The 17,605-nt window shown below is 45.7% G+C and overlaps 1 protein-coding gene, 2 long non-coding RNA genes and 1 pseudogene across 3 annotated transcripts; 1 reads left to right on the top strand and 3 right to left on the bottom strand.

Annotated features, from left to right (window-relative positions):
* Positions 1-1,422: 1,422 nt before the first annotated feature.
* Positions 1,423-3,815, bottom strand: LOC116274189. The gene is made up of 2 exons (XR_004182783.1): positions 3,496-3,815; positions 1,423-2,862 (listed from the first exon to the last, which is right to left on the bottom strand). It is a non-coding gene; the product is annotated as an uncharacterized LOC116274189 (long non-coding RNA).
* A 4-nt stretch (positions 3,816-3,819) lies between these two features.
* On the bottom strand, positions 3,820-5,797 carry LOC101006749. The gene is made up of 2 exons (XR_004182784.1): positions 4,980-5,797; positions 3,820-4,346 (listed from the first exon to the last, which is right to left on the bottom strand). It is a non-coding gene; the product is annotated as an uncharacterized LOC101006749 (long non-coding RNA).
* Positions 5,798-7,329: 1,532 nt separating this feature from the next.
* On the top strand, positions 7,330-8,308 carry LOC101011535 (annotated as a pseudogene).
* Positions 8,309-10,531: 2,223 nt separating this feature from the next.
* Positions 10,532-15,156, bottom strand: SOWAHB (sosondowah ankyrin repeat domain family member B). Its single transcript, XM_021938478.2, has one exon. The coding sequence runs from the start codon at positions 14,784-14,786 to the stop codon at positions 12,405-12,407; it is 2,382 nt and encodes a 793-aa protein (XP_021794170.2). The 5' UTR covers positions 14,787-15,156; the 3' UTR covers positions 10,532-12,404.
* Between the last annotated feature and the right edge of the window lie 2,449 nt (positions 15,157-17,605).

The following is a 17,605-nucleotide window of genomic DNA, read 5'->3' on the forward strand; positions in this document are numbered from 1 at the left end:
GGAGGAGAGGCCCGATGAGAAGTGATTGAATCATGGGGGTGGACTTCCCGGTTGCTGTTTTCATGATAGTGAGTTTTCACCAGATCTGATGGTTTAAAAGTGTGTGGCACTTCCTCTCTCTCCCTCTCTCCTGGTCTGCCATGGTTAAGATGTGTTTGTTTCCCCTTTGCCTTCCACCATGATTTTAAGTTTCCTGAGGCCTCTCAGCCATGCTTACTATACAGCCTGCAGAACTGTGAGTCAATTAAATCTCTTTTATTCATAAATTACCCAGTCTCAGGTAGTTCTTTATAGCAGTGTAAGAACGGACTAATACAATACTGATGATTAAAACCTCAATTCAAAGATTCTAACAAGTAGCAAGTAAACTTGAGTTTCAACCCCTTTGTCAGTTCCTGATTGAATTTTACAATTAGCTAATAAGAACAAAGATCAGAAGAGAAAATGCTTGTGTAAGATCATCCATAATCGATACACTGCTCCTGAAAGATATGTGTACACCCAAAATTTGAAAAGTAGTTCTAGACTCAGCTTTCCCAAGAATTTTTGATGGGTATCAGGAATCTTGCCCAAGAAAACCAGGGCAATATTTTGTGATCTTTCCATAATTCATGGAAAGAGCCTCCACAGATAGGTTAATTACATATTTCTATGAAACATTACTTAGTTAATATGGCCCCCTAGGAGTCCAGAGTTAAAGTCATTATTGTGAGAATATATGGCCTACAGATAAAGCAAAATCAGCCTTCTGTTCTCCCCCAGCCCCCATTTATAGCTACTCATTAGTAATATTGTGTATTTTAGTGCTGTCTGCCCTGAAGACCTGAGGCTGATTTGATACTATTGGTATGTTTTTCTCTTTCCTCCTCTCTCCTTTCCACAGAAAAATCAAGGTTCACAGAGGTTTTATATTTTCCATATAACCTATTAGAGTCAAACTAGGTGGAAAACTAAGAACATCCACTCAACATGCAAACACTGTAAAGGCATGGCTATTCCTGTGGCCCTTTCCAGGAAGAAAAATCCACGTGACTCTCCCTGAACCATTAGTGCAGGCAAAGCTGTCAGTGCAGAATACTCATTTTGCTCACTTTTAAAAGTCAGTTTTAATCAGAAAGTCTGAATACTGTACTCTGATCTGAACACCCTTATGTGATTCACTAAGTCTTGAGAAGTTCTCAGTCCTCAAATAACTAAGAAAATGGGACTATTTCTGGCCCATTAGCAGGGTCATAGAATGAAATCCTTGTCTTACCCCTATCATGACTGGCCCATTCTCTTAGGCAGTGAGACCCATTGTGGGATGGTGGCATGTCACCTGGTTCACAATATTTATGTCCCTGAAATGTTTCCCTAGTTGACACCAAAGGATAAGAATTCACTGGAAGCTAATTGTATTTTGGGACACAAACAGCAAAAACCTTCAAATCCTGTAAGATTAATAATTATAGTTTTCAAAAAGTGATGGTACAGAAATACCTGCTAGAACTTGCTAGATTTGGGAGTGTTCACTGTTCTAAAAAGGAGACAAGGAAAGGAAAAAGGGAAGGAAAGAAAGAAAAGAGAGTACATGGAAGAACTAGACACTTTCAAAATAGTCGCGGCTTTGGCCCCAATAGGCATTTGAAAAATACTTCTCCTTACCTGTCTTGGTATTTTCTTCTAAAATTGAGAACTAATTTACATACAGTAAGGCCTTTACAAAACACACAAGTCTTAAAAGTAGAAGAGAGAGGGCATCATCAGGCTGCACAGACCAGATGCTGAAGTGCTGAGCAGGAAATGGCAGCAGTGGCCACAGCAACCAGGGTAGCATGAGAAGCACTGGGCTCCTGCAGCCTACCCTAAGGGAGGTGCATTCCTGTCAGCCTTCAGTGGCCTTCACCATGTGCTGGCACCTGCTGTGCACCAGTCCACCCATCCAAGCTGTTGCCAAGGAGCTTTTCCTGGGCAAAATCGAGAAGGAAGCACAACAAAGGTTCTTGCCCACAGCTCTCCCCATCCCTCTGCCTACTGACCCCCACTGGTGCTTCCCTGTGTGGCCCTGCATGTTGTGTGCCTGTCCTCTTGGGAACTGTGGGCAACAAATTATCTTTTCAGTTGCACAATACTTGTTTCCTGACCTGTTGGCCTTACTATACCCCAAATTTTATGTCAACCTACAATATTTAGACCAGCATGAATGACAAGACACTTTGGACACTTAAGGGTGAACAAATGAAGAACATATGAACTGTGCACCTTTTCCCAATGTTCTTAACCAGTTTTGTAGGTGAAAGCATAAGAGTTTCTTTCAGGTGATGGGAAAGGCTAGTGACTATTGGGTGGGATCCACTGAAGGCAAAGACTTCACTCTGATGATGGAGCCCTGCATCAAGTTTCCTGTAGCCCAGGACTCAGTACCAGGCCATGGTATCATCAAATTGTTGTTCTAACAAGGACTGGATGTGGTCTGCCTCATATCCCATGGACACCATGAGCTCTGTCTTTCAGGAGTCCTGGTGATCAGAAAGCAGCTCCTGGAATGACTTTTGTGTCTCCTCCTGACCAGTGTTGATCCATAGGTGTTCCATGATGTGGTCTAGTATAGGCCTCTCCCTGCAGTCAAAAATAGGTTGATGAAGCTCTCTGGAAATGAAGAGCGAAGAGTGGGATCTTGTACAATTGCTCACACAGTATCAGCTTCCTCAGCTCCACAAAGTCTGCCCAATAAATGGCAGGCCCTGGTTACCGTGGTATAAAGAATGACTTTCCAGCTTCACATGTCCACTGGGGCCCATCATATGCTTGGCCATGGAAGAGTTCAGGACCACATAAGAGGGACTCCCACCGAAGGTGCCCAGCTTCTGGCCTACAGTGAACCTGGATTCAAATCCAAAGGCTGTTATTTTTATGTTGTGATGGACCACAAGGAAATTCTTGGGCTTCAGGTCCCTATGGATATCCCCCTTCTGTTGGTGGTACTAGAGGGCTGATACTATCTGCTGGAATTTGCTTCAGGCCTCTTCCGCCTTCATGTAACCCAACTCTAGGATGTGGCGGACCAGCTCTGCTCTGCTGGCATACTCCATGGCTAAGAACAAAGTGTCTGTGGTGTCGAAAGAGCCTGATGACCTTGGGGTCACCCCATGGAATAGACTCTAGAGGGAGGAGGAGTTCTGCTGCCCTTTTGGGATGACCACAGCCACCTTGGTCCCAGTGAGAAGGCACTTGGTGAACCTCATTCACCTTGGTGAAGCTGTCCTGGCTGACGATCTCGAGGAGCCTATAATGATCAGTAAGGGTCTCCTCATCAGCAGAGATGGTCGTAAGGCCCTGCCGCATGGTAAACTTCTAGCTACAAATCCTAACTAGGAATGCTAACCAAGAATGCTACCTATAAAAACGTTGCTAATTGTGAAAACGAAAGAGCACAGCTGGAGTTGCTCTGCAGACTTTTGTGTGTGACCTAAGGGTCACTCCGGTGCCAGCGACTATGTGCAAGGGCAACTTCACCTGGTCGGTAGCTGGGTGCTGGATAATGGCACCAGGAACCACCTCTGCCAACCTCTTGGCTCTGCTTACTTCCCTCTATGTTGGTGTCATTCTTGGGCGGGTTTTCTCTTCATGGTGACAAGATGGCACCAACCACTCCAGCAACCTAACAGAAATTAAGCTTCTCTTCACCCAGGGTTCCAACCTGGAGATCTGACCTTCTGCCCCGGATTGGTTAGGTGCCCAGAGCTCAGCCAATCACTATGGCTGAAGAGAATGGGCTCTGCTGATTGGCCAGGTCAAGGTCATGTGGCCTCTATCTCCAAGGGAACTTGGGGGCCGCTCACCTGCTTCCAGTGGGAGAGGGTGTGACACCTAAGAGAGCAGGTTCAGGGTCGAGCCTTAGTCCTCTGTTCATTTCCTGGCTATGCCTGCTCACGTCTTCCCACGCCACTGTCTTCTGTGTACACAAGAACCCATGGCAGCATTTTTTCCCCTCTCCTGCCGCCTCCTTCACAGGCCCCATTTCACGCCTAATACAAAGGAGCAGGGCTTCCTGCTTGAAGGTAGGATTTGGGGTTCACTCCCAGCTTCAAGGCCTACTGCTGTGCCCTGTTGTAATCAGCCAGTCAGTGAGCACCTACCATGGGCCAAACCCTTCTAGGTGCTGATCCAGGGATCAACAGGACTGATGACATTGCTGTCCTCAAGGAGCTGACACTGCAGCGTGAGTGGGCACATTCAGAGGACAAATTCCGATCAGTGTTCCCTCTTCCAGCACACATTCTCTGAGGTCCTACTGCATGCTCCAGACGTGGAAGCACAGCAGGGAGTGAAGCAGGCAGAGGTCTCCATTCTTGTGGGATGAGAGCCTAGCGGGGGAGACAGAGAAAACAAAAGTAAAACATAAACAAAGCTAATTAACCTGAGCCCAGGTCATCAATCTGTTGAATTCAGCAAATTGTATTCCAGTGATTCAATATGGAAACAGAGGCCCTGGCTAAGTGGTGGCTCATTCTTGGAGACCCAGTTCAGATGTCACCTTCTTTATGAGGCCCGGCTGGATCCTCACCACTCCCCCAGGCCCTTTTGCCTATCTTGGGATCCCTCAGTGCTGTGATCACACTTTGAAGTCCTCTCTAGCCTGTGAGTTGTGTGAGGACGCTGAGGTAGACGCAGAAAGGGGCTCAGAATGTGATGATGAGTAAAGTCTGAATAAATGAAAGGATCAACCCCCACCCCTCACCCCCACCCCCCCCCCCCCCCCCAAAAAAGTAGAAAATAGGAGTCAAGCTTGGTAGCTAGAGATCAGGAAGTGTTATTTTCACATCATGAAGGAGGAATAGTCAGATCAATACTTTTTAATCCAACTCAGTGACTTCATTGTGACCAAATTTAGTAGAAATTTGATAAAGTTTACTGCATGGTTCCAGTTAGATTTTTCCAGTTCATGAGTGATAGTAGCATTATACACACACACACACACACATACACACACACCTCACCTCTCCATAAGCCTGATTCCTTCAGAGCTCTGTCTGAGTTTCAGTTCCAGACAACATCAGAGCTTCTAACTTGACTGGAATTAGTTTATGTGACATCAATCGGACATAATTCTGTTTAATGACATAATAGCTAATGATTGTTACACACAAGAGATAGTTAAATAGTCTTTTTCATTTGCAGTGAGAAACCCAGACATCTTTCTTGTATGGAAGCATAATGAAAATTATTTAGCTGTATCAATAAATTTTTAGCAGCACCTTTTTAATCGACTAGATTTCTTTGCTTTCTGCATAGATGGAAATTTAAGTGGACTGTATATTTTGAATGGTGTTAAAAATAATAATACCAAATGTTTACTGAGGATCTACTATGTGCCAGACATTTTCTATGAACTTTGTTCAGGTATAAATTCATTTTATCCTCTCAGAAAACCCATTTTCTATTGGTATTATTTCCATCTTACAAATGACAAAACTAAGAAGTTGAAGGTCTTGTCCAAATCAGGACAGGAGCCAGGCAATCTAGCTTCATTGCCATGAGCTTAAGTACTTACATTATCAACCTTTCCTTAAGCATTTTAAATTTGTTTTGATGTTGACAAACCCAAGTGTACACAGCAGCACTGCTATGCAAAACAGCTTGTACAGAGATTGAATTTACACTCTGGATTCAGTGCCACCATGAACTTATATGGTCATGACAGGAATGAAGTAATTTGATTACAAAACCAGGCCAGACATGATGGCTCACACCTGTAATCCAGCACTTTAAGAGGCCGAGGCAGGCGGATCTCTTGAGGCCAAGAGTTCGAAACCAGTCTGGTGAACATGGCAAAGCCCCATCTCTACTAAAAATACAAAAATTAGGCCAGGCACAATGGCTCACACCTGTAATCCCAGCACTTTGGGAGGCCGAGGCGGGCGGATCACCTAAGGTCAGGAGTTTGAGATCGGCCTGGCCAACATGGTGAAACCCCATATCTACTAAAAATACTAAAATTAGGGCTGGGTGTGGTGGCTCACGCCTGTAATCCTAGCACTTTGGGAGGTTGAGACGGGTGGATCACCAGAGGTCAGGAGTTGGAGACCAGCCTGGCCAACATGGCGAAACCCTGACTCTACTAAAAATACAAAAAATTAGCTGGGCCTGTAATCCCAGCTACTTGGAAGGCTGAGGCAGGAGAATCACTTGAACCTGGGAGGCGGAGGTTGCAGGGAGCCTGGGCAATGAGCAAAACTCCATCTCAAAAAACAAAAAACCAAAACAAACAAACAAACCCTAAAATTAGTTGGATGTGGTGGCAACGCCTGTAATCCCAGCTAATCCAGAGGCTGAGACAGGGGAATAGCTTGAACTTGGGAGGTGGAGGTTGCAGTGAGCCAAGATTGCACTCAAGCCTGGGCGATAGAGCAAGACTGTCTCAAAAACAATAATTAAAAAAAAAGATTAGCCAGGTGTGGTGGCTCACGCTTATAATCCCAGTTACTAAGGGGGCTGAGGCATGAGAATTGTTGGACCCAGAAGGTAGAGGTTGCAGTGAGTTGAGATCATGCCACTGCACTCCAGCCTGGGCAACAGAACGAGACTTTGCCAAAAAAAAGAAAAAAAAATTAACGAAACCAGGGTATTTTGAGGGTGAGAGGAAATGGAGAAACTCTTTTACATCTTACCTAATTCTCAATTCTTATCAACTAAATCAGCCCCACCAACAAAGTTATTTTCCTCACTGTATACATCCAATCCAATGGATAACACCTTATTGAGTCAACATTCCTGATATTCCCAATATGAAAACAAAGATAATACAATAGTTTCACTGATCTCTGCTTCTAGTTTATCTTCTTTACTGCAGCAAGAAGAATTTCTGTTTCACCCCAGCTTATATGTCACTCTCCTGCATTAAACCTTCAATGGTTTCCTGTTGCCTGGATCAGTGGCTCTCAGATTTATACAGGAACTTAATGTGGTGATAGTTGCATAAGTGTGATTATACTAAAAATCATTGAATTGTACGTTTAAAATAGGTGAATTGTATTATATGTGTAAAGTTACTTTTTTAAAATGTATAGGGGGAGCTGGACATGATGGCTCATATCTGTAATCCCAGCACTTTGGGAGGCTGAGGCTGGAGGATTGCTTAAGCTCAGGAGTTCACGACCAGCTTGGGCAACATAGTGAGACTTCATCTCTACAAAAAAATAAAAAAATTAGCTGGGTGCAGCGGTGTGTGCCTATAGTTCCAGCTACTCCAGAAGCTGAGGTGGGAGGATGGCTTGAGTCTGGGAGGTCAAGACTGCAGTGAGTTGAGATTGCGTCACTGCACTCCAGCCTGGGTGGCGGCGGGACACCATGTCTCAACAACAACAAAAAAGATGTACAGGTGCCAGGTGTGGTGGCTCACACGTGTAATCTCAGTGCTTTGCGAAGCTGAGACCAGGAGTTTGAGACCCAGCCTGGGCAACATAGCCTGGGTAACAAAAAGACCTTGTCTCTAAAAAAAAAAAAAAAAAAGAAAAAAAAAGCTGAGTCTGATGGTGTATACCTATAGTCCCAGCTACTAGAGAGGCTGAGGTGTGAGGATCTCTTGAGCCCACGACTTTGAAGTTACGGTGAGCTATGATGGCAACACGGCAGTCTAGCCTGGGTTACCAAGTGAGACCCTGCCTCAAAAAACCCAAAAATGTATAGAGGAATCAAGGCATCTGGAATTCACAGCATGCTATGTGTAACACACTGAAATGTTGAACTATAAGCAATTTTACTATCATAAAATAAGACTACAGTATATATACTTAATATTTACAGTACATTTATTACACTAAAATTCACTACTTTATGACTACAACAAAAAGTGTTGAGCATCCATCACTGAAGCGAGAGTGGCCAAAGTGAAATTCAGTGCTTTCGTGACTTCTAACTGAAGCAAGAACTGCAAAAGGCATTTCAATGCACTTTCCTACATTTGCAAGAAGATTATGTCTTCCCCTCTTTCCAAAGAGCTAAGACAGAAGTATGATGTTTGATCCATGACCATCCGGAAGGATGATGAAGTTCAGACTGTGCAAGGACATTATAAAGGTCAGCAAATTGGCAACGTACTCAAGGTTTACAGGAAGAAAGATGTCATCTACACTGAATGGGTGCAGCAGCAAAAGGCTAATGGTACAACTGTCCCTGTAGGCATTCACCCCAGAAAAGTGATTATCACTAGGCTAAAAGTAGACAAAGACCATAAAAAAAAATCCATGAACAGAAAGTCAAATCTTGCCAAGTAGGAAAGAAAAAGGGCAAATACAAGAAAGAAACAATTGAGAAGATACAGGAATAAATGAATCTATATACAAGCTTTCATACAACTGCTAAAATGAAAAAAAAAAAGTGTTGAGCTAAGCTTATCAACAATTTCTAACGTTTGCTTTTAAAATGAAATTGCCATTTGTTAACTTACTTTGTTGCTTACCACTATGTGCTAGCAAATAAGCATTAACCACACTGAAGACCTAAGAAAATTTTGAAAGAGAAACTTTAAGCACATTTAATCTAATACTTTGATATATTTTTTGTCTTCAAATTAAGACTTCAGGAAAACATCTTGATTTGGAATAACACTAAGTTTTTTTGGGAGGAGTTTTCACAATCCTTGGCTTCCTAGAAAATGCCTATATTTCCTAAGGTCTAAAAGACCCTTCTTTCAACCTAGTCCTAAATGACCTTTCTAGCTTCGTGTCTTTCTGCACTGCCTCACTTCTGCCACGTTATGTGGCTTAGTATCCTCAAACCACTCTGTGGCTTTGGTCAGGTCCCTTCCCTCTCCTGGGATATTCTTCCAGAACTCTTTCTCCACTTCACCCTTCAAAGCTTATCTAACTTCCTTTTTGCCTCCTGACTTCCCCAATCCAGAAAAGCATCATCAGAGCAGGAAATAGGTATATTCTACTAAATGTTGTATTTCCAGCATAACCAAAGAGACTGGCACATGGAAAATGCTTCATAAACGTCCCCTTCTCTGAATTCCCAGAGTCTTGACACACATACATATCTGTGCACTTACCTCACTGTGCTAGAAGCAATTTTCAGTGACCCAACCCTTACATCTCCTTCCCCAGTAGACTGTGAGCTCTTGAAGGCAGAAATTGTGTCTTTATCACACAGTAGATGCTCCATAAATATCTGGAAATCTAGATGAATTGAAAACATATTCACTAATCTCCAGATGTCCAAAATCTTCAGGAATATTGAGACATACAATTTACTTGAATACTATGTGGCAAAAATTGTAAATGAGGTATGTACACAGTATTATAAGAATTCTGATGAAGGAGCTATACAGCTTCCACCTTGGAGGTGTTTGTCCTAGAATCTTCATATAGGCTATGACATTTGCACTACCCTTTGAGGAATAAGATTACCAGGAAAATAGCAAAAAGAGTTTTTAAGTAAAAGAAATTCAGCACAAGACAGAAACTGAGAGTTTAGGGCCACCAGCATCCCAATAGGTCTGATGTAGCTTAAGTTTGGGGTTCATGGCAGGGAGTGGCTGGCAGAAAGCTGGGAAAGTATGCTAGTCCTGGCATCCCTCCTGGCCTGGACTTTACAACATGAGTAAGAGGGTGTCAGGATCAGATCTGTGTTTTAATCACCTCTCTACACCCTCTTCTCCCCTGACTCCTCCCCAACATACCATATTGACCATGTAAAAGAGGTGATCAGAGGCAGGTATGAGGGACATGATGAATCATCATAAGAATCAACTTGAGACTTAGGATTGTGTTCTAACCAGTGAACAATCAGCCACACTAGTGCTATGTAAATCACACACTGAAGCAGAAGTCAAGAATGTGGTAGAACTAACACAGCTGGTTTCTTGGGAAAGTTAGTATCATTCAATTAAAAGATTCCTGGCCTCTATGAAGCCCTACCTGATTTTTCCAGCCCAAAAGGATCTCTCTCTGTCTGTTTCTCTTTCTCTCTCTCTGTTTTTTTCTCTCTCTCTGTTTCTCCTTCTCTCTGTTTCTTTCTCCTTCTCTCCCTCTCCCTCTCCCTTTCCCTCTCCTTCTCTCTCTCCTGAAACAAGTGCTCTCTCCAGAGCATGTATTTTGTACTTATGACACTTTGAAAATTTTTTCTTGCATTGCTGCTGTTTGTCCTCATTTCTGGTACTATCTTTCTTTTCTCTTTGCCTCATTTTACAAGCTTATTTTCTGATATAATGCAGCTTTAAAAGACATCATGGGAGCAAGATAGGTACAGGTCAGGCACAGTGGCTCACGCCTGTAATCCCAGCACCTTGGGAATATTGAAACATACAACTTATCACTTAAGGTCAGGAGTTCGAGACCAGCCTGGCCAACATGGTGAAACCCCATCTCTACCAAAAATACAAAAATTAGCCGGGACTGGTGGTGGTTGCCTGTAATCCCAGCTACATGGGAGGCCAAGGCAGAAGAATTGCTTGAACCTGGTAGGCAAAGGTTGCAGTGAGTGGGGTTCACATCACTGCTTTTCAGTCTGAGCAACTTTCAGCCTCAACTTTTTTTGAGACTCTGTCTCAAAAAAAAAAAAAAAAAAAAAAAAGCTAGGGTATAAAGCAATCAATAATAAATATTGTTAGATTTTAAATTTCAAGATGGGAGGGGTCATCTCCCACTCACCTTTATAAATCCCACAGCACTACACAAAACCCATCTGTTGAATAAATTGATGTAGTAATAACAATATGCTAAAGTAAAAACAGTTATAGGATTTTTTTTAAAGTTGACATTTTTTCCTTGAAATATCACCAGCTTACTAGTAGTTTACAATGTTTACTAGTTTACTAGAGTATTTGCATAGTTGTCTATCATGTATTCTTTCAAATTTTCATCTCTTCAAACTGTGTCCCATCTGTGGTTACCATTTTTCTTGCTTTGATTTGACAAAGTTTCATCGCTTATATAGGTCTTTAGGGAAAAAAGCTCCTAGATTTATTTATTATGCTTATTATTCTAGCAGAAGAGATATATTTATTTCAGCAAAATCATAAAGTAAAAAATCAAAGAAACAATATTTGGCATTCACTGAGACACAATTTTGTAAAGAAAGAAACAGTAATCAGCATAAGTACAATAAATTATGAAGATCTACTGATCTTTTAATTGGGGAAAATAACCAGAAGAAACACAAAAAGACTTAAAATACAGCATCATTGCCACATCTCATGAAAACATTCCCATAAAAAATTAACAATTTCCACTTGAACATGTATTTCAGCCCTCTTTGAACTTATTCTGAAATCTTGATGTTCTACTGATGTTTATAGACTAGACATTCTCTCACTCCATGAACTCACAAGTTATCAGTCCCTTCAAAAGCAATTAAAAAGGAGCACTTCATGTTAGATATAGAGTACTTAAAGGCTAATATTTAATCTTAATTGGCAACAACTTTAGTGCAAATAAAATTATATTTAGCAGCTTAGATAGTCCTGGTAAAGATGCATTCTCTTAACCCTTACTGTTTCCCCAGAGTGAAGTCATTTCTCTCTTTTTATGAGTACAAACGTTGGCCATTCAAACCTACTGAAAACTAGTAATGATAATTCTGTTTGTTACACAGGGAGTTTCCATGAAAGATGGTTTCAGTCACTATGCAAATGAGCCACATGGTTTTTACATTTGGAAAGTTCCCTTTGGGTTGATACAAAAAAGCAGGGCCTGAATGACAGTCATTCCTCTTGGGAATGGAGTCCAAGTCATAACTGGATCTTACCCAACTTCTTTGATCAGTGAGAAGACCCAAAGGACGCATTAATCATTTTACCCATTAACCACCATGCAAGGAGTTCAAAATAAGACTTGGGAACAGGGCTGAGGAATTTCTCAAATCGAACTCTACTCTCCAGTAATAATTTTATTTCACTGATTTAAATGCCAAAAAAAAAAAAAGAAAAAGAAAAAGAAAGCCATCTGATTTCAAACCTGGTGCTTCCCAGTGTCAGCCAAGATTTATTCTTCAAATGAACAGAAGCCAGAGAGCTAGCCAGAGAGGATTTTGCATGTGCTTCATCAATTCCTCGAATTGCTTCTCTTTTTGTTAGACATCTGTTCCCTCTCTAGCCAAGGCCTGGGACTCCTGCTTCGGGAAACAATATGGCTTACTGTGCCCAGATCCATGGTGGCAAGGGAAAAGTAAGAATGCCTCCTAGATATCAAGCACCTGGCCCTACCCCTTGTCTAGGTTTCTCCAGTCAAGGACCTTCAGCTTTCAAAAAGCTTGGATGGCCCTCTTGAGGTCCAGGATGTAGTGACATAAGATCCAGGGAGGTCAATGCCATCTCACTCCACCATCCTCTTTACCAACTCTCAGCAGCTTTTCTATTCCCCCTGAATTCTGTCACTGAGTAGGGTGAGGGTGTGCTGCCTGTGTGTTGGACAGAGAGACCCACCTCAGTCACTGTACTCTTCTCTTTCCCTTGGACTGGGGAATTTCTCATACTGGTTGGCCAGTTTCCACTTGTTGTGCTGACTTTTGAGTAGGGCAGCAAAGGAAGTCTTTCGGGTGACACTTCTAGATATTTCCTTGCTCTTGGCCTTTCTGGTCGGGGAAGAACTTCCAACTAAGGGATAGACAGGGAAAATGGGCTTGCCCCGAGGGGCTCCCAACAGCTGCCATATTTCCCCAGAGGTATTACTGGTTAGATACTGCCATGGCTTCTTCCCACTGCTGTCCCTGACATTTACCCGAGAAGCCAACCTTTGCACTAGCAATTTGATGACCCCCTGGTGGCCGTGAATGGCTGCAAGATGCAGCGGGGTATATCCACAACTGGACCTCACATTTACATCAAGGACGATCCCTGCCTTCTTTGCTCCAGAGACCAAGTCCTGAAGAGCCCTGAGGTCCCCATGTTTGGCTATCCAGTGCAAGGCGGTGTACCCAGTCAGAAAGTCTTTGTGCAAGGCCAGTTGAGGGTCCTCCCAGAACAAAGTCCACACCTGAATCCAGGAGCCACTGGCAAGCTTCACAATCCACTCATGCTCCCTGGCATCTAGGGGAACCAGGGATGATTTGTGCTCAGAAGTTCTGTGGGGGGCCCAGGCTGCAGGCCCCTCCCCGCTGGGGGCCCACAAGCTGTGTCGCCAGCCCCGCTCAGCCACAACAGCCTTAACCTCTGCAAGTTTTGGTGATAAAGCTGCATCAACCCTTGGGCTGGGTGCTGTTCCTGCCTTGGAGGGCTTCCTGGATCGAGGTGGGCGCCGACTTCTTTTCAGCAAGCCCTCATCAAGGTACTCCTCATCAGAGGAGGACAATTTGGCTCTCCCTGCCAGAGAGCTCCTCCTGAGGGACCTCCTTAACTTAGGAACTGGCCAAGGCAAAGGCTCCGGGGGGTGACCTGCAAGGCCATTAGCCCCCGCAGGAACCTGCTGAGAGATGTGACCATCTCCTCTGTTTCTGAGATCCTGAGGGCTCCAACTGGGGCTGCCCTCCTTCCGAGATACAGAAAGGCCCCCAGCTGGATTCCTGAGCTTCCCCTGAACTGGGGTTCCCAAGACAACCTGCAGCCCCTCTTCAGAAGCCCCTGGTGAGTCTTTGGGCCCGCTGCTGCTCTCCTCACTGCCATGACTCTCCTGGTCCACAAAGTCATCCAGATCTTGGAGGGACAGCTGACATCGAATGCTGCGAAAGACAGTCAATGAAGGGTTCCCCGCCCGGGATTCCCAGGGCTCATCCGGAACAACAGGAAAGAGAGAGTGCGAGGAAAGGCGGGGGTCTGGCGGCTCTGAGTTAGGCTCCGTGGAGCCAGGTTCCAAGGACAGCTGGAGGAAGTTGTCTGGCAGCACCGACCAGGCGCGGACAGGGCCCTGATCACGGGCCTCCGGCACCTGCGGGTGCCTGGCCACCCACTCTCGAGTGCGCTGCTGCTGCTGCTGCAGGGTCGAATAATGCAGAGAGCTGGGGGTCAGCAGCTCCGGCCGGTCTCCGCGTGGGGCGGGGCCGGGCAGGAGAGCAGGCGGGGAAGCCCTGCTCGTCGCAGCCTCGACGGTGGCGAGAGGCGAGCGATGCGTTGCAGGCACAGGCGCGGGCTCAGCCAGCTCGCCTTCTTCCGGCTCCCTGGACGCCCCGCGGCCATCCTGGGCAGGCAGAGCCCGTGCAGGCTTCTCCTCTGCGGTGGCGGAGTCCGGGAGTGCACCGAGCTCCCCCGGGAGCCCCGCCAGGTTGTTCTGGAGGCATTCCCAGCAGCAGCGGCCCTGTGTCCCCGCCGCCGCGCACCTCGCTCCCGCCTGGGCCCCTGCCGCTGCAGTTGCGGGCACCGGCGCCCTCTGTCCGGGACTGCCCTTCGATCCGCCGCCCTTCCCGGGTGCCGCGCGGGAGCCGCTGACCGGGAGTCCATTGCAAGCTGCGTCGGCGGCTCTGGCTGCTGCACCTGCTGGCTCCTCCTCCGGCTCCTTCTCGCGCCGCCGCCGCCTGGGCTGCTGCTGGGGCGACTGCCCCCCGCGCGCGCCTCGCGGGGAGCTGGGCGCAGCTCCCCCTGCACTGTGGGGGGCCGCGGGCGGCTCGCGGGGTCGCTGCAGCCCCTCCTCCCCTAAAAGGTCCCTGTACCTCCTCTTGAGCACCACGTACTTGGTGCCGTCGGGGTCCTGGCGCACTGCGGCGACCGAGTTGACGAAGCCCTTGAAGAGCTCGCGGCGGTGCTGGTGCTGGCTGGGGGACGCGTCAGGGTCTCGGAGAAAGCTCTTGAAGTGGCTCAGCAAGGCAGCGTTGGTCACGCGGCCCCCAGCCTGGCACAGAAAGTCCAGTAGTGCCTCCTGGCTCAGCTCTCGGGCCATCGCTGCCTTGTCCTCCGCCCCTGAGGTGTCTGCGTCTCGCCCTCCCGGGGCTCTCCCCAGCCAGAGGAAACCCTGGCCGGGCGAGTGTCACCTGCGCCCGGGGCGGCACTAGCCGCCCCCATCAGCAGCGGAGGCCAGCGCTGCCCACAGCCAGTGAGCGCGCCAGGAGGTCCGTGGGTCCCCTGCGGGTGGCCCCAGGGCTGAGTCCCCGCGGCAGTCTCAGTGAGAGAGGGCGGCTCCCAGGCCGCACCTGCGCGACTCTAGCCTCTCGCAACGAGTCACCACCGCGAAAGTTCCCGGGATAGGGCCGAGTCGGTTTCACCTGCGTCCTGGCTGCGCCTCCTCCCTGGCTCTGGGGGAAGGGCCAGGCCCGCCTCCTCGTGTCCCTCCGCCCCCTGAGGTCTCCCCCACCCCCCGCCACCCATCCCAGAAGAGTCAGACCGAAGAGACTACCGGTAGGTGAGGTTGGCGGCGAACCCAGCCGGCAGCAAACCGCTCTGCGGCCGGGGAAGTGGAAGGCAGGTAGGCGATCGGCCGTTCTTCTAAGTCTCCGCCACGCAGGAAACAAAAGCGATAGAAGGTCCGTTCCTGTCCTCCGGTGCTTTGAGGAGTTCAGGCTGAAGCCGAAGGGGGAGAAGAAGCTGCAAGTTAACAGGCAATTTGACTTATATTTCTTTATTAACGCTGTAGAGGAGTATTTCAGATTTCCCGAGGCTGTATTGAGGTCCGCAAAACTCACTTTGCATCCAAACTAAATTTTTCTTAAGATGGAAATACTTTCTGGGCCGCTTCTCCGGCGCCCCCTCCAAGGGGTCCAAATACATCCAAGTCTATACTGAAAAAAGAAATCACTCTGAAAATTACTGCTGGCCAATACTGGTTTGAGCCTTTTCCCTTCATACTTGTCTTTCCTTCATACTTGTCTCACATTAAGGTGCTGGAAAAATAAAATCACTTTGATAGCTTCTTGCCCCCCGCGGCTCAAATGAACTAGGAATTATGTCTGGCCAGTTAAGGTATTTGATGTATATCATTAGTTTGCTTTTATTTACTCTAAAATTTGTGAACAACAGAGATTTGTAGTGTTTTGTGTTGGCTTGGTGAAGTCCTTCCTCTCAGAATGTAAGGTTCACAATGCAGACTAGAGCTGTCTTTAACAGCACCTTTCCCCCCTAACAGCTGGGATCCCTCTTCCTTTTTCTCTCTCTACATGTTGACCCTTTGTCTTTGATGTGAGATCCTGGATGTCCCTCAGTATTTCTTATCAGTCCTGTTGACATGCCTGAGATAGTTTTCACTGTCATTATCTCTTTATCTGTTTTAGTTCCAAGCCTTCTTTCATTCTTTTCTTTAACTTGGCCTTCCCATTTCTTTCTGTTACAAGACATCCTTGTTTACCTTCAGCCTCTACTGACAGGAAATATGTCTATTTCTCAGATCCTCTTATGTCCACTGTATTTCCCATTCAAAAACCTTGATTTTCTCCTTCCCTGTAATTTGCCTCTCTTTTTTCATGGACTCTTTTCATCTTTTCACTTTTCCTTTGGCTCTTCTATTTCTGATTATTCATAGTTCCTATTCTTCTCACCAAGAGAAAGTATTGAAAGTATGTGTGTTGGCCCTACAATTGTTGACAAAGACATGTTTTAGCATGGACCAGTCTTAGTGACTGCCCTATAAACCACATTAACTGAGCTTGATTTTAAATCCCCCAAAATATCCTAGTACTTCTCCAGGAATGAATCTTTGGCTTTAAATTATCTAGGTCAGAAAAAAAGAACTGGAAACATTTTTGTCTATTTTTGGTATTTTCTAGGATCCAAACCCAATACTGGGTTGAGAGAGGGATAGTGGTTTCCACTGATGTCTCTACATAACATCAAGCCTTTAGGATAGTTATTAAAATTAAGGTTTTGTATTAAACTTCAGTTTTCTTTTGAATTTATTTGCTGGTATAGAGTCTTGTTGGGACTGAGTAAGGTGAGTCCATACCTAAGGCAGAAGGAAGACCAAATGGAAGACTTAAGTGGGCATTTTAGAATGGCAAGTGGAAAGCATCTGTCTTTGCTACTTTTTAAAACATCTGGTTAGAAAATAAGGGGCTAGCTGCAAAAGAAAGCCATAATGTGGACTGAGGTTTTGACTCAAAGGACGTAGAAAGACTAGAGTGAAAGGAAGTGGAGGTCCAGGTGAGGGGAGATTACAAAGCATACGGTTGTTGAAATCAGATTATTTTTAGTTGAGGGTGGAATTAATAGGATTGGAGTCAACAAGAAAAAAAAAATCTGATTGACTTAGATTTCTGGATTCCCAGGTACTTTGGTGTCCAGACCTTCTCCTCTTTCTCTTGTCCCAGGATAAAGGGATGGTTAATTAGAAACCTCTTTATGTTATCTCAGGGAGCATTTTCCTGCCTCTCGCATATACAGTTCATTATTTCCAAAAATATTTATGAAGCTCCTACATTATCCTGACACTGTTGGAAATGGGTATAAAGAAGAAAGTGTATTTGAGAACTCACTATTTCTCTCTATTTAGTAGCAGCAACAAGAGAAATGGCATGAACCTGAGTGCTAAGTGATTTAACAGAGACATGCACCACATACTGGAGAAGTTGAGAGGAGGTGCATAAAGGAAGAACTCAGGCTCAGTTTGGGGGATCAGGACAATTTTCCATTAAGAGCTAACTTTGGGGCTGGGCACGGTGGCTCACAGCTGCAATCCCAGCACTTAGGGAGGCGGAGGCGGGTGGATCACGAGGTCAGGAGACTGAGACCATCCTGGCTAACAGTGAAACTCCATCTCTACCAAAAATACAA

The sequence above is a fragment of the Papio anubis genome, chromosome 3 (assembly GCF_008728515.1).
Source record: "Papio anubis isolate 15944 chromosome 3, Panubis1.0, whole genome shotgun sequence".
In the NCBI taxonomy this organism is placed as follows: Eukaryota; Metazoa; Chordata; class Mammalia; order Primates; family Cercopithecidae; genus Papio; species Papio anubis.

Coding starts and splice junctions, on each gene's coding strand:
- SOWAHB (XM_021938478.2), bottom strand. CDS start 14,786: ATGGCCCGAGAGCTGAGCCAGGAGGCACTACTGGACTTTCTGTGCCAG.